Source organism: Zophobas morio, unplaced genomic scaffold, assembly GCF_036711695.1.
Source record: "Zophobas morio isolate AGI-343-1 ecotype UQ-CSIRO unplaced genomic scaffold, CSIRO_AGI_Zmor_V1 ptg000402l, whole genome shotgun sequence".
Classification (NCBI taxonomy): Eukaryota; Metazoa; Arthropoda; class Insecta; order Coleoptera; family Tenebrionidae; genus Zophobas; species Zophobas morio.
The window spans coordinates 62,771-87,703 of NW_026972506.1; the positions used below are offsets into that span (position 1 = coordinate 62,771).

General features: G+C 23.7%; 2 protein-coding genes and 1 long non-coding RNA gene across 5 annotated transcripts; 1 reads left to right on the forward strand and 2 right to left on the reverse strand.

The window, feature by feature from the left end:
* Window positions 1–3,453: 3,453 nt before the first annotated feature.
* On the forward strand, window positions 3,454–5,325 carry LOC135120628 (uncharacterized). Its single transcript, XM_064044967.1, has one exon. It carries the CDS (start codon window positions 3,454–3,456, stop codon window positions 5,323–5,325), a length of 1,872 nt encoding a protein of 623 aa, XP_063901037.1.
* A 6,372-nt stretch (window positions 5,326–11,697) lies between these two features.
* Window positions 11,698–17,560, reverse strand: LOC135120634 (uncharacterized). 3 transcript variants are annotated; one of them, XM_064044973.1, is made up of 9 exons: window positions 17,374–17,560; window positions 17,251–17,311; window positions 16,494–16,634; window positions 16,061–16,437; window positions 15,848–15,950; window positions 15,706–15,793; window positions 13,125–13,203; window positions 11,985–12,120; window positions 11,698–11,782 (listed from the first exon to the last, which is right to left on the reverse strand). In XM_064044973.1, the coding sequence occupies exons 3-9, from the start codon at window positions 16,616–16,618 to the stop codon at window positions 11,779–11,781; spliced, it is 912 nt and encodes a 303-aa protein (XP_063901043.1). In that variant the 5' UTR covers window positions 16,619–16,634; window positions 17,251–17,311; window positions 17,374–17,560; the 3' UTR covers window positions 11,698–11,778. The 3 variants fall into 3 exon arrangements, 1 of the variants encoding a protein (XP_063901043.1); XR_010278669.1 differs by having other exon boundaries at window positions 11,711–11,799; window positions 15,848–16,437; XR_010278670.1 differs by lacking the exon at window positions 13,125–13,203 and having other exon boundaries at window positions 11,711–11,799; window positions 15,848–16,437.
* A 734-nt stretch (window positions 17,561–18,294) lies between these two features.
* On the reverse strand, window positions 18,295–24,731 carry LOC135120611 (uncharacterized). The gene is made up of 4 exons (XR_010278663.1): window positions 24,640–24,731; window positions 22,698–22,778; window positions 19,762–19,865; window positions 18,295–18,331 (listed from the first exon to the last, which is right to left on the reverse strand). It is a non-coding gene; the product is annotated as an uncharacterized LOC135120611 (long non-coding RNA).
* Between the last annotated feature and the right edge of the window lie 202 nt (window positions 24,732–24,933).

Below are 24,933 nucleotides of genomic sequence, written 5' to 3' on the forward strand. Positions count from 1 at the left end.
TTTATTAACAGGATCTCATACTACTCACTTTTTATACGAATTTAAAAATTTTCTCAGTTGTCCGTTTGATTTAACAGGATATGACCGCATGGTCGTTTACGAGGATAATATATACAGTAACAATAATAACAATAACATATTATAAATGCTAACACCATTTAAAAATAATAACAGAACCACTGATAACTTTCAGTAGACATTAATTGTATACCTTAATTATTAATAAAATAATTTATACAAAGTAAAGAAAAAAAAAATTGAATTATACAAAAAAATTTTTATAAAAAGTATTAATAAATCAACTTGTTTTGTTTATAACGTAATATGAATTATAATTTATAAACTCAACCAAAAAATATTCTTAAAATTCTTTTTAGCAAATCCACTACAGAAATTATTGAATTACTACGCAGCTCTCCAGGAGACGAAAATTATTTTCAACAAATTAAACTTTGAATACTTTCATTTATTTCTTTATCATTATTTAAAATAAAAAAAAGTTTTCAAGTAAGCTTACTCTTCACTTTCAATTCTTTCGTCTGGGAAAACTATTTTTAATTACGATGAATCCATTATACTCATCTTTTTTGTAAAAATCCATCTAGAAAAGAGAATATATGGTTTCAAATTATTGCTATCTCTTGATTAGTTTTTTTTTATATCTTTACCTCAACCGATCTGGTTACAACAAGCCACTTTTGAAATTAAAGTTTACTAGCCTGTAAAAAACTGAAAAAAATTAGTTGACTTAATTAAGGCAATAAATATAGAATTCGCGAGGAAGGTAATAATAGGCAGGAAAATGAATTTAGTAAAGTGAATAGGGCAATTTTTCTCAAAATTTGTTTTATAGCACCGAAGTCTTTGTACTACTCGAATATAGCTGAGCCCCTAAAAATCCGAAAACCAAGAAATAAAAATTTGAAAAAACATATTTCTACTCCTCAATATAAGCCTTTTGTAAGGCTAACCCATTACTTTTATTAAATGTCAGTCCAAAGTACTCAGAATTCGACGAAAAAGATAGTAAATAGAGATCAAAAAGAATGTACTATAGTTATTGATTTTAGAGATTCCTTATATGAGAATGGAAACTTAATTAAATAAGTTACTACATTAAAGCTGCTAAATATATTCACAACTAAAAAGTACTAAAATGATATATGAGATCAACACCTTTACCTTAAAAGCATACCATTACAAATTAATAGTTTGCTGGGAAAGCGGTTTTTAAAAGAGGGATGTGGTGCATGCACCCGTAAAAGGGTCAGAATTCTAGGCTAAGGCATACATCAATGAAAGTCAAAATAATAATAAAGGTGCTAAGCTTAAAACCTAATGGTTTAAAAAAATAATAAGTCTGTTAATAAACATTTTAAGCCTAATTTTTTAAAAATAACTCAAAGCAGTATTATGTAATTACAAAGATTACCTTGTAAGCAACGAATTATTCCCAAGCGACTGCTTACATGTAATTTAAGTTCACTACAACCTAGCCATAAACGAGTTTTAAAGTTTTAACATATTTACTTGTTAGTTATTTATCAGCAATATTGTTTTTAATATAAAACGAAAAAGTTAAAAATATAATTTGTCCATCTCTGAAAGTTAAAAATAATTATAAAAACAGGTTAACAAATTTTAATTATTATATTCATTACGTTAGCGATTTTTAAAAACTTAGATTTAAATTTAACACTAAATGTGGGTGTCATATGCCTTTGATGAATTATAAATTTCATCTGATTTTTTGTGCTAAAAGCTATAATATTTGAGTACTCCACGCATCGTCTTTAGCCTTAAACACAATTTCAAATCATATATATACTTTTTTGAAATATCTAAAATTTTAATTGTGATTTCTTATATTGAAATTGGGAATTTTTAACATCTACATATTTTTAGCTATATCAAATTCAAAGATAGGAAGAAAGAGAGAGGTGATAGTCAGGTATCAACGTGCCAGACACAGGGCTAGCTCGGAAGGTAGAGAATTTGTTAAAGTATTCTATTCCCTTAACTAAAGTTGACTACAGTAAAAAGACGTTGTTAGCAATAGGTAAGTTAACTTATGTAGAAAGTTCTAGTTAGGCATGCTAAAAAAATACATACTCTTTAATTAATTTAAAATTTTCGGTAATGTTACTAAAAAAAATTATACATTACTTTTACTGAGCTATTAAAGCATATATGCGTCTTGTTTAACGAATTGTATATGAGATAACACAAAAAGTTTGTTAACAAAGACCCTCATGGTGGTATTTTTAGTAACGCGAAATTTATAAATTAAAAATGCATTATGCATTTTACGTACACAATTACTAAAAATTATTTTATATATGTTAGATGTGATAACCTATGGTTTTAAAAATTTACACTTCTTTTTATATCAATATTTTCAGTTAAAATTATGCAAGTTACATAAAAAACATTTTAATTCCTTCTATTATGCTTCAATTTATATAGTTTCAGAAATAAAGCAAAAAAACCAAACTCTACTAAATTTTCGTTAAAGTTAGTGCTCAGTTATATCATATTTATAATCTATTTTAGTTTTCTAGTTAAACGCCTTATATGTAATCGTTTTTCATAAAGAAAACTTATAACATTTCACTGTTAAAAAAAAAAAGATAAGACATTGGCATATTTTCAGATGCATACTATAAGTAGCTAACAGGTAAATCCTAAATAGATTAGTTTGCTAGTTTTTTTGAGATACATAGTATATTTGTGTATTATTATAATACTTGTTTTCGTATTAAAAAAATTAATTAGTAAAAGCATGACGGGTAAAATAAAAAATAACTTAATTTTTTCAATATTTATAAGTATTTCTAACATAACTATAACGACTTATATTATTTTTTAACTGATATCGCGTAATGTTCGAACTTGACTATAGCTAACGCAGTTTTCTTTTAATTAAATTTGCTTTTAAACGTTTGTACCACGTGTCCTAATAATGTTAATGAAGGGAAATAAATTGCGAGCTCAGCAATCAAAAAAATTATTAGTCATATTTAAATTTCATTAATTACTATAATTAAAAAATCCTTTTTTACATATTATTCCCGTTAGCAGTCACAAAACTATCAACTTAGAAACTCTACGATGCGTAAATGTATATATACATGTGCTTAATGAACTGCTTTTTTCAATAATCAGTTTTTTTTTCACGTGCAAAAATACAATAACAACTAATCATATTTATTATTAGAGCAAGCATTAATTTTTGGTATTCGTTGATAATACTATTGGTTTAATTTTTGCATTTTTGGTTTTTTTTAACGAATCAATTTTATTGTAAGTTAAAGTCGCATCTTTTAAATTTTTTTTTTAAAAATACTAAGGAGCGCCTTATTTAAAGAACGCTTTCGGTTTATTTTCCTCTGTTTCATTTGAGGTTTTGTGTTATCTCGACAGGCCGCGTTAAAGGGCGAAGCTGGAGGCGCTATGACTATAACCGCGCACACTGATTATTTAATGCCTTCAAAAAAGCATACCCGCAGAAAAAAAACTAATGGGCACTTCTCTTCTACTTACAAGAATGACGAGCTTACTTCTTCCGTTAACGTTTCGGAAATACCAAATACTTATAATGATAACGTGTTGTACAATCAACAAAGCTTACAACCCAGGGTTTCCATGAAGCTCCGTGAATCTGGTAGACTCAGAGATCGTTTACCTAATGCTACCCAAGGAGATGGTACCGTTCGCAAAAGTATTGGATTAAATGATATTAGTCTCTCTCCCAATGCCGGTATTATTGAAAGCGCAAGTAAAGGTTCTAATGAAGTTTACCCACAGGGCTCCTATAATAATTTAGGCCAAAAAGAAGATGAAATCTGCAGTCCACTTGCTTTGAGTCATAAGCAGCGACGCCCCCCTCACAGTTATGCATCTCTTATAGCTAAAAGCATTGTGTCATCTCCTTATAAGTTTCAAACGCTGTCTGGTATTTATGAGTGGATATCCAACAATTTTCCATATTATAGAAACTGTGGGTCGAGCAGTTGGAAGAACTGTATCAGGCATAACCTTTCTTTAAACAAATGTTTTTTAAAGTCAAAAAAACTTAGCCCTGGTAATAAAGTTACCGTTTATTGGAGCATTAATCCCGACTCTTTGTACCATTTTACTAAGGAGGGGGACTACATCAACAACAGAAAGCTTAAGAAATCTAAAGCTTTGGAAGGGGGGACTTTTCTTCTTCCTGGAATTGGTTATAAAGTTCCAATTAACCCCGCAAAAGTAAATAGTTTAGTTCCTGCTGACAAAAATATTAAAGATCATGATAAAGCGTTGAACGATGCATATTTTTCGCAAAGACAAGACCATTTTCTTCCTCTCCCCCTCGCAGGACAAATATATCTTCAACCACCTACTTATTGCAATTTAAATTCTGGGCGCCAATCTCAACCCATTAATCAAGCTCCTTATCTAATAAATGCTTCTAAGCTTAATCAAAATACCCCAATTCAACAGGGCTATTCTTTACCTTACCAGTCGACACTTGTTAATCAATACCAATCGGCACTGCAACCTCGCTTTTTAACAAATGATGAACGACCTCAAGCCCCCTTATATCCACGCCAACCTCAATTTTCTCAACGCACTCAGAATTTACAGAACTATGATAAAACCAATGTTACTCCAAATCGGCACTCTCCTCAACCTTTAGTTTTTCACCAGTATTCTTTTCAACGGCCTGAGCATTCTAATGATGCTCCTTGTCAGGCTAAATATTCGTTTGGTAAAACTGATACACCTATACAAAAAGATTTTATAAACCAAAACCCCCCTCAAGATGGAGAGGACGGCCATGAGAATCCTTCTATAAGTCAGAACACCTCATTTCAGTCAATAAAGCCCATTTCTACAAGCTCAACGTATATACAGATAGGGGGGTATAACCAATATAATAATCAACCTTATTTATCTTATAAGAACGAATCCGGAGTTCCAACCACTTATGAAACTACACAAACGCCTCAATTATTGCAATCGTCCCAATCCTCAATGCCAATGCAACGTCAGCCTTCTGCTATGAATCAACTTTTGGGCCGGCGACCTGAAGAGTATATGCTTAATTCCCAACAGCAAAGTTTTGCCTCGTCTCCTTTACAATTGCAGCAAACTCACTTTGAGCTTTCTTCTCAGTTGCAGAATTATCCAAATCAGTGGAGTTACTCGCAACAACAAAATTCTAACTATTCTTCTTCTTTTAAGATACAAAATTCGCATTCTATTAATAGAGTTTCCCCGAATAATTCGATAGATCTTTTAAACTCTAAAACGGATAATTTATTAAATGGGTTTATGTAATATTAATATTAAACTTGTTAAATGCTTAATTCTCTTTTTTTCTTATACTACTGGAAGCACGTGTATTTTTCTATCGCTATGTTAGGCTTAATAGTTAAATTGCATATAATCCCATATTTTTAAAGGTCTTTAATACTATATGTTTTGAAAAGTCACTTATTTTATTTAACATTGTTATGGAAGGGAAGATTAAAAGTTTGTTTAATTTGATAAACCGACCTACGCTTTAATTACCATATTTTATATGTATATAAATTATAAAGTTGCAAAAGAGATAATTGAGGTTTTTAGGTAATAATAATTGTTTAATACCGTAATTTTTCTCTAGGAAGGAAACATCCTGACAAGCTAAAATTTTGTAAGTACCTGCTTTACTAAATATGCCAACTGACTATATTTACGTAAATTTACTTTTACTAATATTGATTAGTATTTTAGGCAATAGATAGACCTAACAAGTTTTTCTCTCTTCCAACCTAATTAAATATTGTTTAACCGGAAATATATGGCAGGCTGACTGTTGTTGAAGTTATTTAATTATATGTATTAGGTATTTTTTAAAATGTTAGAAAGACTCGACTACTGTATGAATTTATAAATTTTCGATTTTGTTAAACAAGCCATGTATTGTATGCATACATTATAATACTTATAAATAACAAAAACGGCCCAATTTGTTTTGTTTATTTAAGGCTGTATCCGATCTTAAGAGCACTGTTAAGCAAAAAACAAACGTCATTCAAATTTATTAAAAAATTATAATCTTTATTATATAAGGTATAAAATTCTTTGGGTTTTTGCTACAACATCAGCTTCGCCTATTAATAGCTTTTGCTGGACGTCAATTTTAAAAAAATTCCAGCTAGAGACAGACAAAAAAAAAGAAGAAACCATCTCTATTTAAAAAAAAAAATTTACTCAAGTGCATTTAACAGTTTTTCAACAACAAAAAGGTCAGAAACATTTTTTAAAGCTAATGTCATGGTTAAAAAATAAGTTCTTCATTAATTTAGAATTGTGAGTTTGTCGATCGCCTTATAATAAGAGTAACGGGGAGGGTGAACGTACCACGATATAATCAAATATTTATATAAAGTAAATGTTATGCCTTTAAAACAACATGGTTAGTTATAAGAAAGTATTTAAATAACCGAATAAAATTTACTAGCTTACTTAAGCGACGAATATTTGCAACTTATAAACCACTATATTTACATAACTTTTATCAACTTCCTTTAACTTTTCGCAATAATACTGCACAACATATTCATAACAAATTTTCTAAGAATTTTAATGTTTTTTAATTTAAGAGTGGTCTCGTGAAGTTTATAGCACATCCAATTGTAAACAGTGTTTCTGGTATCTTTACTCCGCTCTTTTCATTCGTAATACATGTCAGTTTATTTATTTTTAATTTTTCACAAGTTTACGCATTTTTAAAGAGAAAAACTTAGAAATTTAAGTGATCATAGCCTCAACTATGTACATATAATCTTCAGCAATCAAGGCCTTAACACTGGACTTAGTCATAAGAATCGAAGCCCTACCTTTAATATATCGGGGCGCCCATTGGTGTGCTCTCTAGGCCTACAGAAGTGGGATCTGCAGATTATTCGTAGAAGGCCTTCATGAGATCCACTGAAGTGTGCCAGCGATAAAAAAAGAAATATATGGGTCTTTTTTTCCTCCTCTTATTTTTGTTATACTTTCTATTTTATCACTGTTTTAATGTGGAATTAGTATTCCTAATAGCCTCTATTTAAGTTTTATATACTAATAGGACCTCCAGCAATTTTGTTTTAACCTCTTTAGTTATTTCTATTTTATCACTGTTTTAATGTAAGCTTAGTATTCCTACTAGTCTCTTTTTAAGTTGGTTTTATATACTAAAAGAGCCACCAGCGATTTAATATGTGCGCATAGCTTCATCTTCGACGGAGTAAGGGAATGGGAAACGAAAAAATTTTAAAGGAACACAGCATGCGTCCCACATTGCGGACTACCTCTATCGAGGTGTCAATATGCTAATATTGGAAGATAGATGATATCGTATAGGGTGGGGAGAAGGGCATAAGCCGCTTGGACTGTTGGCAGGAAGAGCCTTTTTTTCAACTGACGCGTCTTAAACATGGAACAAGGAATCTAACGTATGCGCGAGGTTCTGACTGGCGTACCCAAGGGCCCAATGAAAGTGATTTTTTTTTATCTTTATTTTATTAAAGATAAACTACAAAAGGTGAGAATGTGGAAGGTATAGGGTGGGAGACGAAAATGAGAAGGGAATTAATTCCCCACATCCCATCCTTCCCTGCATCTTCGACAGATCAGAATAAGAAAGGGGAAGAGACTTTCTTTTTACTCTCCTTTCTAGCTGCAGGATTTAAGTTAGAGTGTATCCGCTAGGACCCGAAAGATAGTGAACTATGCCTAAATAGGGTAAAGCCAGAGGAAACTCAAGTGGGAGCTCGTAGTGATTTTGACATGCAAATTATTTTCTTTGAAGTTGGTCATACAGGCGAAAAACTAATGGAACCACCTTCTAGCTGGTATTCTTCGAAGTTCCCTTAAGATGGCGGGAAATTCGTAAAGACAGTTTTATCAAGTAAAGTGAATGATTAGAGGACACCTTGGAGATGGGGGAGACCCTTCCCTTTTAAAGTTAATCTTTGGGAGCCTAGGCGCTCTCAACCTATTCTCATACTCTAACTAGGTGATTCACCACTTTATTAAGTAAAGGCGGAGAAAGGAATTGGGAAAAATAACAAACAAACAAAGCAATCAGGATGCTAACAGTTTCAAGTGGGCCATTTTTGGTAAGCAGAACTGGTCGTAGGAGATGAGACGAACGTGAAGTTAAAGTGACCAAATATACGCTCACGAGAAACCACAAAAGGTGTTAATTGGGTAAGACAGCAGGAGAGTGCCATGGAATCGGAATTGGCTAAGGAGTGCGTAACAACTCACTTGCCGTATCAATTAGCTTTAAAAATGGTACTAGGGTGACAACGGGTGACGGGGAATTTGGGTCCGATTCTGGAGAGGAAAGAGCCTAAGAAATGACCACATTTCTACGATGGGCAGCAGGTCCGCAAATTAAATAATCCTGGATCAGGGAGGTGGTGACCAGCAATAACCACTGATTTTAACTTTATTTTTAAGATTAAACTAACTAAAGATTAATTTTCATCTAGTGGTTAACATAAAAAAAAAGACAGAAAAAGAACCTCAGTTCATTTTTAATATATTTATTCTGGATTAAATAAATAAAAAAAGATTAGCCGATAACCATATATTGCGTTTTGTGAACTGAAAGTGGAAATAACCAAACCTTTTTTTATCATGTTCTATTTGTTGCGAAAGAGTGATTTTTACAAACAAAAAAAAGACCTTTAAACCAGGGAGAAGTAAAATTTTGAAACCGTATACTTCAGAGATTCTTCGTTGTTTAGGCTTAAAAAACAAAAAAATTAAGCTCTAACAAATCTTTCACTTTGGCCTTTCTTGGCAACACTGTAAACTATTATTAGAGTTTAGTAGTTAATAAAGAAAAAGTTGCTCCTTTGAACAATTTTTTATCGTGATTCTTAACAGTTTTTTTTTATATTTTTCTAACAATAAATATGGTATACATTTAACAATAGTTTACTTTATTACAGTGCTTAAAGCTTTTTAAATCTCCAGTTACACTTAACTAAAAGGTTTTAAAAAGAGTAAGTGCGCTTCAGTATCTTTCTGAGGATGAAGGTTACAAGAAATGTAACTATAACCTTAACGCCAAGCTTTGTTTGGCGTACTATACAAGTGCTACTTGCCTTCTAGCAACAATTGATTTAAGGTTTTTTTAATAAGCTAAATTTGAGTAGCGTTTCTCAAGGTCTTTAATACTTTATTAAATAGTATATATTTATAAACGCCCGGTACCCTACTTTTAATTTATCTACTCTTAATTTTTATTATTAATTTTTTTATAACTGTCATAACCCACGAAAGCTCGTGGTTTTCAATATTATATTTGCCTCAAAATAAAAGTTTACGTTTACTATTTTTCTAGTATACTTGGCGTGTGTAGTTTTCCAAGTAGCTAGTATGTTTATAATACTGCTATACAAAATATATAGAGAGCTAAACAAAGTAAGAGCTAACCATCCTATTTATCAGAAAGTAATAATTATCGAAGCTTATATGACTAAACAACAAGACCATGCAACTAAAGATCAGCTATTGTTAATGCTATCATAGATATGCACAGGTAATAATCATTTCTTTGAACTTTCTGCACTTATGTAAATTTTTAATTTTTTATTAAATACCAAAGAAGATACTCAGCGAGGAGTGTTTTAAAAAAAGGATTGTGTATTTATTAAGAGCAGCGTAGTTTTAAAAAAAAAAAAGAAGAATTTTATGACATTCAGTTTGTTTACTTTTTAAATAATGATCAGGTTTCAATATTAATAAAAACTTAGAGTTTTACCTTTATCAGTACCTTTCTTTTTCGACTTTTTTTTATCAATTGTTTAGGTAAATTTTGATACAATGCAGTTAGTTAAACCCTTATAATATTAAAAAATAAGAATCTTTAGTAAAATATATTCGAAAATTCAAGGTTCTGACAGAAAGGAAATACAGGCTAAAAAATATTAAAAATTAATCTTTTACAAAAGCGGCCACAAAAAAAACTTTTTTAATTCAAAAAAATTCTGAGCCATTTCACTGTAAGTAAGTATTATTTTAGCACTGTCAAATTATAAAAATAAAGTATTTAAAATTTTTTACTTGGTGGGATACAGGTATTGTCTTCCAAAGCTCCGCTTGTTAGTAAGTATACTAGAAACTTTGCAATTTTACAATATTATTATTTAAACGATCTAAAATTAGAGGCACACATTAAGCAAATAGTTAAATTTGGATTTCGTAGCTTCTTCATTAATTACATTTGTAAAATAATTCAGGTAAATGTTTAAATTATTAGAATGGGACAAAAAAGTTCACAGTTTAGAGTAAAACGCATACTTATTATGTCATAAAAAATTTATTTCATTATATAGATTACTTTATATTTATAAATATATGCAAAATTCACAAAAACTAGTCGTACTTTGACAATTGGAAATACTAACTTTTTTTTTATAGAATTTTATGCAAAAAATTGGGGTCAAGGTTTATATATATATTCTTAAATCATTCTTTAAATATTAAAATGGGTAGTATATATATTTTAAAATAAAACTAGACCAACGTTTTCCTTTAAAAATTTGCTCAAGAATTTTTGAGCTTGACACTAATTACTTTTCGAAATTAGACTTTGCTTTCCAGCTAAAATTCTAGTCAACAAGTTAATTTAAAAACTTAAATGAAAGTGCACCTTTATTTAGCCAATTTTTTATAAAAATAAAATGTGAAATTTTAATTTTTTTTTTTGTAATTTTTTGTTTTCTACTTTAAACGTGATTCTTCTTATACTGCCTATTCTATCTACTTTAAATATAGGGGCAGCCATACTCATTCTATTAAGTTAGAAAAGTGTAGGCTTATTAGATTTCTCTATCACTACTTTTATACCTTTCTGTTTTTTATAATTAAAAATAGTTCAATTGTTTAGTGAGAATGAAGTAGCGGAATAACATTACTTTTACTATCATTTTTATTTCAACTATTATTTTTTCTAAATATTATTTTCATCTTCGGTGAACTCTGATTATAAAGATTTAATTTTATAAGTAAACTTCTTAATTACCATTTTTCCTAGCAAACAAAGTAAAATAAGGTAACAAGCTAAGTTAGTCCGCACAATGTAAATGAAAAAAATAGTTGATCAATGCGAAAATGTAATGGAAGCATCCATGTTGATTACGTAACAAATCATAAAAGTTTAAAATTAATTTTAAAATTAAAACGTTTGTAATAAATTTTCTTTAAACTTGGTAGAAGTCTAAAGGGAGCTCTCGTCTGTTTAATTTTTTTTTAGCCTGATAATTAATTTTACCAAAATACTCTCAAGGCTTCATTTCTGCAGATTTGCTTCATACCCAAAACTACTCCTAAACTTATACCCCTGTTAAAAGTTTTTTACTAAAAATTTAGTTATTTCAGTTAAAATTCTCCTTTTTTTATTGTAAATATTGGTTTTAAAAAATTCCGCTAAACCAGTTTTCTGCTTTATGACAGAAGTTATAGTAATTCAGTTTTGTGCAATAAAAAAAATTATTTTTCTTTCAAATTTTTTAATAGATCTATAAAAAAATTTTAAACAGAATAGACGAACAAAAAACGCAATCTTTATTACCTTAAGGCTTTTAAGTTAACAGTAGAAGTTACACAATTTTCAATACAACATATGAAAATTTTGAAGAGGCCCAAGAATATTTAAAAAAGGCAGAATCCCAGCTTCCCTCTAATACTCGCAAGCAAAAAGGCTTCAAATTTTCAGACCATTTCTTTTTTAGATCGCTAAACTTAACTACATCCGATAAAGTTCTTAAACAAATTTAAAATATAATAATAAATGGAAATGAAGTTAAATAGAAAATAATAAATCTATAAATAAATCTAACAGATAAAAAAAATTTACTAAAAAAATAAATTTTTAAAAAGAAATAAAAAAAATTATTACAATGAAAAAAATCTTTTTTTAAATTTTTAAAAGATATATAAAAATTTACGTAGTTGAAGTGCAGTGCGCATTGCAGTTTGAAATTACTAAATACGTTGTGTTCAATTTTTTAATCTCTTTATAAACTGTGTAGTCAGAAACTTTAGCGTAAATCGCATAATAATTTCTGTAGCGAGCACGCATTTCTAAAAATTTATATACAAAATTCAGATTTCATAAAGTAAGTAATTAACAGCAATTAAAATAAGATTTTAAAAAATATATCTAGTTGCATAAAAATTTCCATAGCGATAAATTTAAAATTTAATTTACTAAAAAGATTTAGAAAAAATTTATCAAAAAATAGGAAATTAATACTTAAATGCGTAATAATTTAAATAGCAAGTTTGCGATTTTAATTTTTAAATAAAATTTAAATTGAATAAAAAAAGTATTCAACACAAAAATATTTTAGATCATACTTAATGCTTTATAATTTTTATAGCGAGCCCGAAATTCAAATAATTAAGATTTGAATTAAAATATATATAAAAGTCAGAAACAGAATTAAAAAGTCATTAATAAAAAAGTTTATTTGGTTGATAATTTTTATGGCAGGCACGCGTTTAAAAAACTTAAACAAAATTTCATAGAAATAGGAGATGTAATAAACAATATTTTTAAGTAATTAAAAAAAAATTTATTTCATATCATATGCAATTTAGACATATTACTATAAATTTTATTAAACAATAACTAAAAAAATTATAAACAGAAAATAAAGTTATTAACAAAAATTTTCTCTAAAAAAATTAAAAAACAAAATTTATTTAGAAATTTATAAAGTTAATAATCTAAACAATTGATTTCTTTACATAAAATAAAATTTGCGAGGAAAATAATTTTACAAAATATTTGAATTTTCTGTAAACTTGTAAACATGTAAAGGTCCAAATCTGGTAAGTTTTTTGAATTCTCTTAAAAGTTTTAAATAATTGCACTACGAAAGCATAAATATGTTTAGTAAAAAAAAACTAAAATCCTTAAAACGACTTTTATTTAATAAAAATTTCAGTAAAATTGCTTAACTACAAGACCATTCAAGCTTAGAATTTTTATAATCCAAGATAATAATAAAACGAATTTTATATAATATAAATAATTCTGAAATAATAAATTTAATAATTTTCAAAAAGATTAAAACTATTACCACTACTTTCCGCGTGAGGATGAATAGTTATTTTAACTTTTGTATGAAGTAAAATTTGCGAGGATGCAACAAGATTTGCCTTTAAGTTATATTTAAATTTTTTTTTTTGGCAATCAAAAAGTAAACATAACTCTATTGAAAATAAAACTAAAATTGAATGTAAATTTAAAATTGTTTTTTTTTATTTTTCAAAAGTGCAAAATGATGTACAAGTTTTTATAACTTATGTATACTGACTATGAAGAACTCGTAAAAAGAAGTCTTGAAGATTTTAAAAAGAATTTATATGAAAAATTAATTAAATAAATAAAATAATTTAAATTAAATTTTTAAAGTTGCTTTTAAAGCAGGTCAAACAGGTAAAACTTTAATACTAACTATCTTTCTAATAAATTTGAATAAATTTTATATCCAATTTCAATAAATTTCCTTACATTTTTGAATTTTTTTTTCTAATTTTTATATATCACTTGTTAAAAAAAGATTTTCTTAGTTTCCATGTGACATAAAAAAAACAGATTATATAATAATCTTACCTTAACCTAACCCTAACCCTAACCCTAATAAAAACTTTGACTAAATTTCATATACATTTGCAATATATTCTTTACAACTTGTGATTTTTTCAATTAATTTTTTTATTTACTTTCACTTGTTAAAAAAAGACAGCTTTTTAAAATAAGCTAAATATTATATGAAAACTATACTAAAATTTTCTACACAATCACACTTCACTTATATCTTTGCAAGATGCAACCTTAATTTACTTTTTTAATAATTTAAACTCCTTGTAAAAACTCTTTTAATAGGACATTGGCTTTAATTTTATACAGAATCAAGTTTTTCTTGCACCCGAGTAGTTAAGAAAATCCATTATTCTATGAATTAAATCTTTTTAATTAGTAAAAAAAATTGCCTAATTATTATAATAATGATTGAAATGTTTATGTATTTAATCAACTTTTAATACACTTTATTATTTATTATTTTAATTTTTTTATATTACCATTAATTTTTTATTATTATTATTAAATTTATATTATTTTCTATGAAAATTAGTATAAAACTTTTTATTATTTTATTTTTTGTTTTACTTTTCTAATAGTTTTATATGTTTGTATTACTTTTAATGCTATAATTAAGAAATTTTTTATTTTGATATATACTTTTTATATATTTTCATTATTTTTTCTTTTATATTAATTTTATAATTTTTATAGTATTTTTTATAAATTATTAAATTGTATATATATTTTATTTATTTATAATTTATTTTTTAATTGTTTTACTTTTTATCAGTTTTATATATTATGTAGTATTTTAAATGCTATTATTAAAATGTTTTTATATTTTCTTATTTTATTTTATTTTATAATAAACTGTTTTACTTTTCATTATTTTAATATATTTTTTATACTATTAATTATTAAACTGTTTATATATTTTTATATTTTTTTAACTAATTATTAACTGTTTACTTATTTTTAGTTTAATAATTTTTTTATATATTTTTTTTACTATTGATTACTAAAAAATTTACGATTCTATTATTTTTGTATTTTTTTCAACTATTAAAAATTTAATTAATTATACTTTTTATTTATTATTTCACTTTTATAATTAATTATTTCAGTTAATGATAAGTAATTAAGCGATACTTTTAAAGGTTTTAGTATACCAACACAATAAATAAATGATCAAAAGCCAAACTTTATAATAACAATAACATTAAACTTAAGAATGTTCCGGAACATTTAAAGCACGAGTTTTTAGAATGTACAGTAAATATTATAGAAAACACTATATTATTAGTAGCATTTACTAGTAACAAGCAAATATTATATATTTTAGTATATCATTATTTTAAATTTATTGAAATAATTCATAATATTTTTTAAAAACTTCAATATTCTATGTTTTTATGATGTATTTAGATTTTTTTTTTAAGTTTTCGAAGACTTCAAGTTTTTTTTAATATATTTTTTAAAATTTTTAATTTATATCGCGCTGAAAATTTTATAAAAACAGTAAAATTTGTGTTTACCGTGCATACTTCGACTATTCATTTCTTTCTCCACGCATACGTGATATTTAATTGTAATGATAATATTATTCTGGCGCATCTAACAAAATTTGGTCACCATTTCAAGATAGTACACATTATTTTGGCGTCTTTTAACTTTAAAATTCCAGCACACTTAAATGTATAAACTTTTTACTCCGCATTAATAAAATTATTTGGTTTCCCTTTCAGTTCTTTGCTACCGTTAGGTATAAAAACCCACTAAAATTTGGTACCCTTTTTGGTGCCTAGAGTTTTTTAAAAGACGCGTTTTGTAGTGCTTTGTACTTTTTTGTTTAATAGATTAACTCAACAAATTTTACTGTTATATAAGAGATAATATAATTAAACGCAATAATCACTTTTTTTATTAAAACATTAATAATAATGTATACTGAATAATACTATTCACATATTTATAAAATTAATATAAATGAACAAGAAAAAATTCTTCTTGTATACATAAAAAATCTATTTTTAAAATATGATATAAAAATAATTATTTATAGTGAAAAGAACTGTTATAGAGTCCAATCGATGGTCTGCATTAACGTTGATCCACTTCATTAATTGGAGCATTTCATCATCGGTACTAAAATGCCGTTGGCTGAAAAAAATAATATAATTATAGTGAAAAAAAAAATTCTGAGTTTAAAAGTACTTGTGGTTGCTCAGTTTAATCACATAAAGAACTTTATAAGCACGCTTCAATACAACAAATATCCCAATTACCAATAAAATAAAGAATAAGGCGGGAAGCTTGTCTATTGGAAAAAAAACATAGGAAAAAACTGGCACGTGTTAGAAATTTTATTAAAGAAATTAAATAAAATTCAAGCAAATTTATAATAATTTGCGGAAGGTGATAAAGAACCAATAAAGGAGCTCAAATTAGGACGCTTTAGTTGTAGCTCGTTTTTATTGGTTAACAAAATGTTTCTAAATTTATTAGGTCTGCGCTGACGAGCCAGCGTATCTGTATTTTTATTGGTGTTTCTCTCCTTTTTACGTTCACGTAATTGGTCAGTGTTGTTTCCAAAACAAATCGTACAGGTTATACGCTTTTCCTTTAAAAAACTGTGCTTATGCAGCGCGAAGGGAAGAAGAAAGTCCACGTGGTGAGTAAACAAATAACCCGCCAAAAAAGCGAGGCTTGGCGTAAAAAATGGAAGCATGCGCATAATAAACAGCCCCAACATTATGAAGGCGGCACTTTGCGACACAAGAAACGGAAGCGCCGGATCGAAGACTCTAAAACATTAAAGGTAATTAACCAAATAAATGCCCAACAAAAAAAACATGCAAACTTTTTATGTGCTTGTAACGGTGCTCTCTTCTTGTTAGAAAAAAGAAACCACCAATCCCAGAATATTTTAATGAGCGATAGCACCAATCCCAGAACGCTTAAATAGAGCAACCACGTGCTTTTCATCTCATTTAGTATAAAACTGCAGTAACAAACTTAAAGTTATATAAATTTTATAACAAAAAAAAAATAAAGTTTTAATAAATGTATTTGTTATAATTATTGAAAGTTAAAAAGTAAATTTATATAAAAAGTAAATATTAGTAATAAAGTCGCAAATTTTCATGCATATAATAAATGAATTGTTATTTAAAACTTCATTAAAAAAGTAAGGAGAGAATGCTAAATCGAATGATACAAGAATAGTGATTAAATATTCACTTTAAGTATATATATATATATTTAAAGTAATAAATAAATAAAAAAAATGAAATAGTCGAACCTTTAAGGCGTATAATACATGAATTTTAAGAAAAACTTGAAAAAAAAATAAGATTTTAAAATTATAAATAAATAATGAAAAATGTAATAGTCATAATTTTCAGGGCTTATAATTTACACGGATTATAAGAAAAACACTATTTAATGAATAAATAAAAATATATATAAATCTAAATAATGAAAAATAATTCTATAAACGAATCATACATGATAAATAAATTTTAAGTTAAACTAATCGAAACTTCAAGAGTGTAATGCAAGAATTATAAGGAAAACTTTAAAAAAATAATTATGAAAAGCAGAATTATCAACACTACAAAGGTAGAAATTGGTATTGGCCTCCGCAGTCGTAAAGCGAAGAGTCAAAGTGGTTAATATCTTACATATATATATATATATATATAAATTATTAATAAAAAAAAAGTTAATTAAGAAAAAACCTTTTTCAAATTTTTTAAGGAAACGCCAACATAAAGAGCGTAGGAAAAAAGGAAAGTAATTGATCAATCGCTTAAATTTATGATAAAATATAGCGGCAATATGAGCATCGGATGACCAATGGAAACCGAATTTTGGTAGTGCGTAATTCGTAAAAAAGTATTTGGATCCTTAAAAAAAGTACGTGTAGAATTTGGAAATATAATGAAAACAAAAAGAAAGCTAAAAACAGCCAGAAGGCCATCATTCACTTTTTTTCTTTACTCTATAGAGAGCCATGAGCTAATTGACTGGTTTAAATGGCACGTGGACCTGAAAATGGTCTGTCCACGTAGGCTAGTCTTTATGAAACGCGATGTTGTTTAACAAATTTACATTGGGCATTAAATGTTGCGTTTCTCACGTGGAAATGGTATCTGTGATTAACCAGTCAAGAGGTTCGATAGCGCGTGTGTGAAAACACTTCTTTAAAAAACACTGTGGCCAATCAGCGCCAGGCCCTCTGCTTCATTCACTACAGAAGTTGATATAAAAACTTTTATGTACTCCTTCTAACGGGGTGTAGAAATATTAACAGAGAATAAGAAAAAAGTTACGTTTATATAGAAAAATAGAATTATTAAATTAGCATTAATATAATTACTTTAACCAATAAAATTACATAAAATAGAGCACGTAGATAAAAAGGCATTTCCCGCGCATAGTTAATACAGTTTTTACAGAAACTAATAAGCAATTATAAATAAAGATCCCGAATAATAAGCCAAAAAAGGAGGCATGATGCTTAATTCATGCAAATAAATGAAAAAATATAAATTTTAAAAAACTATGAATGCTATAAACCAATCAGAAGGATTATTGTGCTAAAAGAATAATAAAAAAAATTACCAAAACTCAACAGAATGGCCGCCAAAAAAGTGAGTGCGGAGAATCCAATATTGATAAAAAAATAAAGAAATCCTTAAAAAAAGCTCATTTACTTAAAAATAATGAAAACAATAATAAAAAAGTTATGAATATCTAAAGAAAAAAACTTTATGTATAAACAATAATGATGAAGTTTTAAAAAATACAAGTGAAAAATATTTTTATATATCAATTTAAATATTGAAAAATTATAATAAACAATATCAAAAGTTTTTATAAATAAACAAAATACTTTAATAATATGATAATTCTTTTGAAGGAAACTATTATTAAGTAAAAAAGACTTTTATAATAAATAAAGTTATAAGAAATGTTAAAAACAGTTTTTTTTATAAATAATAAAGTACTTTAAGTTAAATAAATATAAAAATTTATAAAAAGAAAAATATAAATAAGTAAAAGATAAATAAATATGAAAATTTAAAAAAAAAAATTGTTGCATGCATTTTTTTTTAAGTAATAAAATAAATTTTGAAAAATTATATAAATAACTGAATATAAATAAATATAAATATCATATAAAATAAAAATATTAATAAGTAAAAATACTTCAAAAAAATATAAAAAATGTTAAGAACAGTTCTTTATAAATAATAAATTTAAAAATAAATAAATATAAAAAAAGTTATAAAATAACCTACTATTAAAATAAATAAAAAAAAAATATTATAAAAAATGTACAAGTAAAAAATACTTTAGAAATATATAAATAAAAAGAGTTAAATAAATATAAAAATTTATTATTAATAATAAAATATATAAGTAAAATAAAAAACAAAGAAAAAAAAGTTTAGTTAGCAATAAGCTTTTCATAACATATAAATAAAGAAATAAAATAATAGTAAATAAAATTTATGAATATTAAGAATATTAATACATAATAAAAAACTATTAAAAATAAAAAAAAGTTTAATAAAAATAAATTTTTCAATATTTAAAAAAAAATAAAGTTAATAAATAGTAGTAATATTATTTCTATATAGAAAAAACTTATTAAAAAAAAGTTTTTTTTTTAGTAATAAACTTTAATTATATTTAAATAAAAAATAAATAAAAGTTTTGAGTAATAAAATTAGTAAATAATAAAAAACTTCTATAAATTTTTTTTTTATTAATATAAAAATATATAAATAAAGTTAATAAATAATAGTAATAATAATTTTTATAAAATAAAAACTTAAACGTATAAAAAAAGTTGTTAGTAATAAACTTTTTGTAATGAACAAAGTTATGAGTAATAATGTTAATAATAATAAAACCTTTTAAACAACAAGTTTTGCTAGTAATAAACTTTCCATAATATATATAAAAAACATAAAAATAGTCTTTAAATAATAAAAATATGAAAATGATAATATTTAATAAAAATAAACTTTCTATAATATGCAGTATACAAAATATAAATAAAGTTATAATACAAAAAACTTTTATACATAATAAATAAGAAAAACTATGGAGAGCACCAGTCTTATTATAGAAAACTGCTTGAAGATTCTCAAACAAAAAAGTTATAGCAAAGCAGACAAGCAACGAATGAAGAAGAATTGAGTTGAAAAGCATTTCGTTTCTATAAAAAATAATAATAATAAATAAATAAAGCAAATAACCCCTTTTTTTATTTAAGGAAATGAAGTTTTTTTTATTAATAATAATATATAATAAATAAAATAACAAAAAAAAGATATTTATTATAATTGTATGAACAAGAATATTAAAGAATTTTAAAAAATAATAATAATAAATAAAATAAAGTAAAAAATAAATTTTTGTTAAAAAAAGAAGTTTTCATAATAATATACAATAAATAAAAGAACAACAAGAAATAATAAAATATTATAATATAAATATTTACTATAAATATATAAAAAAAGAAATATTAGTAAATTTTAAATAATATAAGAAAATAGATAATAAATAAAAAAATAATAATCATAAGAAAATAAAAGAAGACTATTATAAATTATTTATATCAAAATAATATCAAGTTAAAAAATTGAATAGTAATTAGAAATAAAGACTATAATAAGAAAATAAAATAATAAATATGTAAATAAGAATATCAGAAGATTCTAAATATTAATAAATAAAGTAAAGGAAAATAACTTAATAAAATAATAAATAATAAATTATAAAATAACAAGAAATAAAGATAATAAAAATATTAAAATATAAATATTTATACTAAAGATAAATGAAAAAATAATAAAGAAAACAATAACAAGAAAAAAATTATTATAATATAAAATAAATGTAGATAAAAAATATTACAATATTATAATAACAATAAATAAATTAAAGCAAAAAACTTTTTTTAAGAAAAGGGTTTTTTTGATAGTAATATATATATATAATAAATAATAATAAATATGAGAATAACAAGAAATAAAACTAAAATAATAAGAAAATAAATATAAGATAAATATTTATAATAAATAAATAAAACTGTAATAGAAATAATAATAATAAAAAAAAGAGAGTATAAATATTTATAATAAATACATATAAAGAGAATAATAAGAGATTTTCAATAATAATAAAATAAAAAATAATATCAAGTTTTAGAACACTTTAAAAAAAATATTTCTAAGTAATAATTACATAAAAAATAATAAATGAAACAGATATAAATAATCTATACTAAATATACGTAATAATCGATGTTCTTAATATTTATATTAAATATATATATATAATAACTATTATACTAAAAGTAAAAAGTAAAAACAATGTATTTTTTCTGCTATGAAGTTCAATTAAAAAACATATTTAAAATAAAGTTACATAAAGTAAAATAATATAATATTAAAAATAAAAAAAATAAAAAAATAAAATATAGATATATAATTCTACTTATAAAGAAAATTTTTTTTACTTTATAAATATAACTTAAATTATTATATATAATAATACTTTTGCTAAAAAATTAAAAAAAAAATTGCTATAAGAATGTAAATAAACCATAAAAAAGTTTAATAAATAATAGTAATTATAATATATAGTTTTATTTTATATTTTCTCTTTTTTTTCTTTTTATTTTATGATTATTGTAAAGTTTATTATTATTAACGTATAAAAATATATAGAAGTATTATTTATAAGTAAAGTATATGTAAAAGTAAATAGTTCTATTTTTTTTTAATTCTTATTTTTCCTTTAATTTTGTAAAATTTATATAATCATCTTAACAATTAAAATATTTTTATATATAAATAAGTTTCTACTTATAAAATTTGACAAAAAAAGTTTTTCCAGACTGATAAAATAATAATATAGGAAAATATTTATTTTTTTTTCTTTCCTATTAGTAATATAATAAATTTTTATAAAAAATAAACAATACAATTTTATTGGTGAAGTAATTTACTTAAAAAAATGGAAGATATTAAAACCAGTTTATCGGTGGAAAAATTTCTTTAACAATTTAATAAATACCAAAGTACATTTGCTATATATATTTAAAAACATTTCTATTGGTGAAAAAAAATAATGAATAACCCATTAAAAAATTATAATTTCAGAAGAAACAAATCAAAGAGAAAAATTTTTTTAAATATAAATAAAGAATCTTTTATGGTGTAGAAAAGCTTTTACAAAGGAAATTTATATTTTAAAATAAATTAGAAAACTTTACTTATTTTAATAAACTATTAAAAAAAAGATTAAAAATATTATAAAAAGTAAATAATATAGAAAAACCACAATATATGAACTTTAGAAACTAAAAATAAAATTACTAAATAATTTAGTTTTTTAATAAAAAATAATAAAAAATAATATAATATAAAATATTAGAAACTAAAAGTTAAGGTATATCGACTTTTTTTATGATATAAAATTAAATAGAAACGAAAACTTGTAAAAAATTTTCCATTCTACAGAATAGTAGAAATATCTGTGTAAAGCTGGACACGAGGGACTACGTGACCCCAAGCTGCTTCCATGATAGACTCAAAAACTAACTAATCGAAGCTCATAAATTCCTGTTTGGGTTCGGGACCTTCTCGAGATAATTCTTAAATATACAACTTTTTGTTTCAAAATATATAATGATTAAGTAAACATTCAAAAGAAATATCATTATTATAAAAATTATAGAATAATTAATAAGAAAAATAATAAATATAAATAAATATTTTTTTGTTAAAGCCCTGATATAAAAAAGTTATTAATATATTATTATTTATATATATAAACTAAAATTTAATAGTAACAATTTATCAAAAGCTCTTTCCAACAAATCATAACAAAAATGTTTAACTATTCGCAAAAAGAAATAAAAAAGTATAGAAACTACAATAAAAATGTAGAAAATTTGTTTTATTACAAAAAATATATTTATTTATATAAAAAATAATATAAAAAAAAAATAAAATTTTATATCTACAATAAAGAAATTCACCCAAACATTATAAGAGAAGCGCAAATGACCGAAAGCATATACACAAGTAAAACTTTTCGTAGCAGGCGGGAAGGCGTGTACCTTAAAAAAAATAATATAATAAAAAATTGTATATAATAAAAAAAGTTATAAACTTTTATATAATAACAGAAGAAGTTAAAAAAAATAATAAAAATATACAAACTTAGTAATAAAGTATATATAATAAATAGAAAAACAAATAATAAAGTTAATAAAAAACTTTATATATAAAGTATTAATAAAAATATAGTATATAAATATATAAACAATATTAATATAATAATTCTAAGAAAAGTAAACTTCTATATATTAAAAGAAAAGTTAAAAAATATATATAAATGTATGAAACTTTAATAATAAATTTTAAATAATAAACAGAAAAACAAACATTTTTATTACATAAGAAAAGTAGAAAAAAAGTATATATAAAAAGTATTAATAAATATATTTTAATATATTTTACATAATGGGTAATAAATAATTTTTATATAATATAAGAAAAGTTAAAAAAAATAAATATAAAAGCATTTACAAAAATAATATATAATATATATTTATCTTAAATGTTAAATAGAAAAAGTAGTTTTTTTATACATATAATATAATTATTACTGTTTTTATTAAACTTTTTATTTTTCTTCTAGTTTTTCTCTATGCCAAATATATTTATTTATTTTTCAAAAAAATTTATTCAACAAACTTTATATAAAAAAGTATAAATACAAATAATACAAGTTAAAAAAAGTTTATATATAAATAAACTTTATAAATAGTATAATAAAAAGTTGAAATCATTAACATGATATAAAAAGTATAATAAATAAATATAAAAAATTTATGATGTAAAGAACAATATACAAAACTTTTCATAAAATGTAAAAAAATAAATAATACGAGTTAAAAAAAAAAATTAACTTTCAAAAAGTTTTTGTAAAATTATAATGAAAGTAAACTTTATTATATTAGAAAATATAAAAGTATTATAATAAATATATAAATATTCATAATCTATAATATAAGTACAAGAAGTAAAAAAATGCTTAAAAGTATATTAATAATAATAAACATGAAAGAAAATTTTAAGTAGTTATAAAAACTTTCAATATAATAATAAATAACGAAAATATAGAAAATAATATAAAATTGTTAATAAAAATTTGTAACAAGTAAAAAAAATTATTGTAATGATAAAGCAATTTATAAAAATAAATACAATAATGAACGAAATAATAATAATAAGCTACAAAAACTTTTAAAATAATAAATTAATAATGAAATATGGAAAAAAAGTAAAATTTAAAAAAAAAATTGAAAAATTATGAAACTTTTAAGAAGTTAAAAAAAATTCGTTATAATAAAGGAAAGTATACAAATTTAGGTGAATAAAAAGATAAAAGTATTAATTAGTAAAAGCATAATAAATAATATAAAATTATTACGCAAAAGTATAATAAAAACTCAATTATTAAGAAAATTTTTAAAACTTTTTAAAAAAATAAAGATAAAACTTAGAAAAGATAAAAAAGTTATAATAAACTAGTTAAAAAATATAAAATAATAAGCATTTATTAAAGAAAAGAATATAAAAATATTTTTGTAGTAAATATTATAATAACACAAAGTCATATTAAAAATATAATAATAAAGTATTTATTATAAAAGTTAAATATATAGAAAAATATTACTTAGAAAAATAATGAATACCCTAAAAAAATTATTTAAATAAATAAAATTTTAATAAAAGTTATAAAAATAATAAAAAATAAAGATAAAACTGAATAAATAGTAAATAGAAAATAAAAAATAAAAGAATAGTAATAAATATATAAAAAAAAAAAAAGAAAAAATTCTAATAAATAATAATAATTTATTAAAAAGTTAAGAAAATTAAGAGTTATAATAGTAGAAAAATAATGAATACCCGAGCAAATAAGCTACAAGCAAAGACATCACTTGAAGGAAAGAAGGAAACTGTGAAAACTGCCATAAAAGAAGCCACGTGGTTTGGAGGAAAAAAAGAAAAACTTTATAGATAAAAAAAATAACATAATTTTTTTATTAGAGTTATTAATAAGTATTTAATAATAATTTTTACAAAAAGGATATAGATATATCTTTTTCTACAGATATAAAAAATTATTATAGATAGTTTATAGTAAAAAAGGTTATTTTTTAATATCTTTTAAGTATTTGCTATAAAAATTTTCTAAAATTT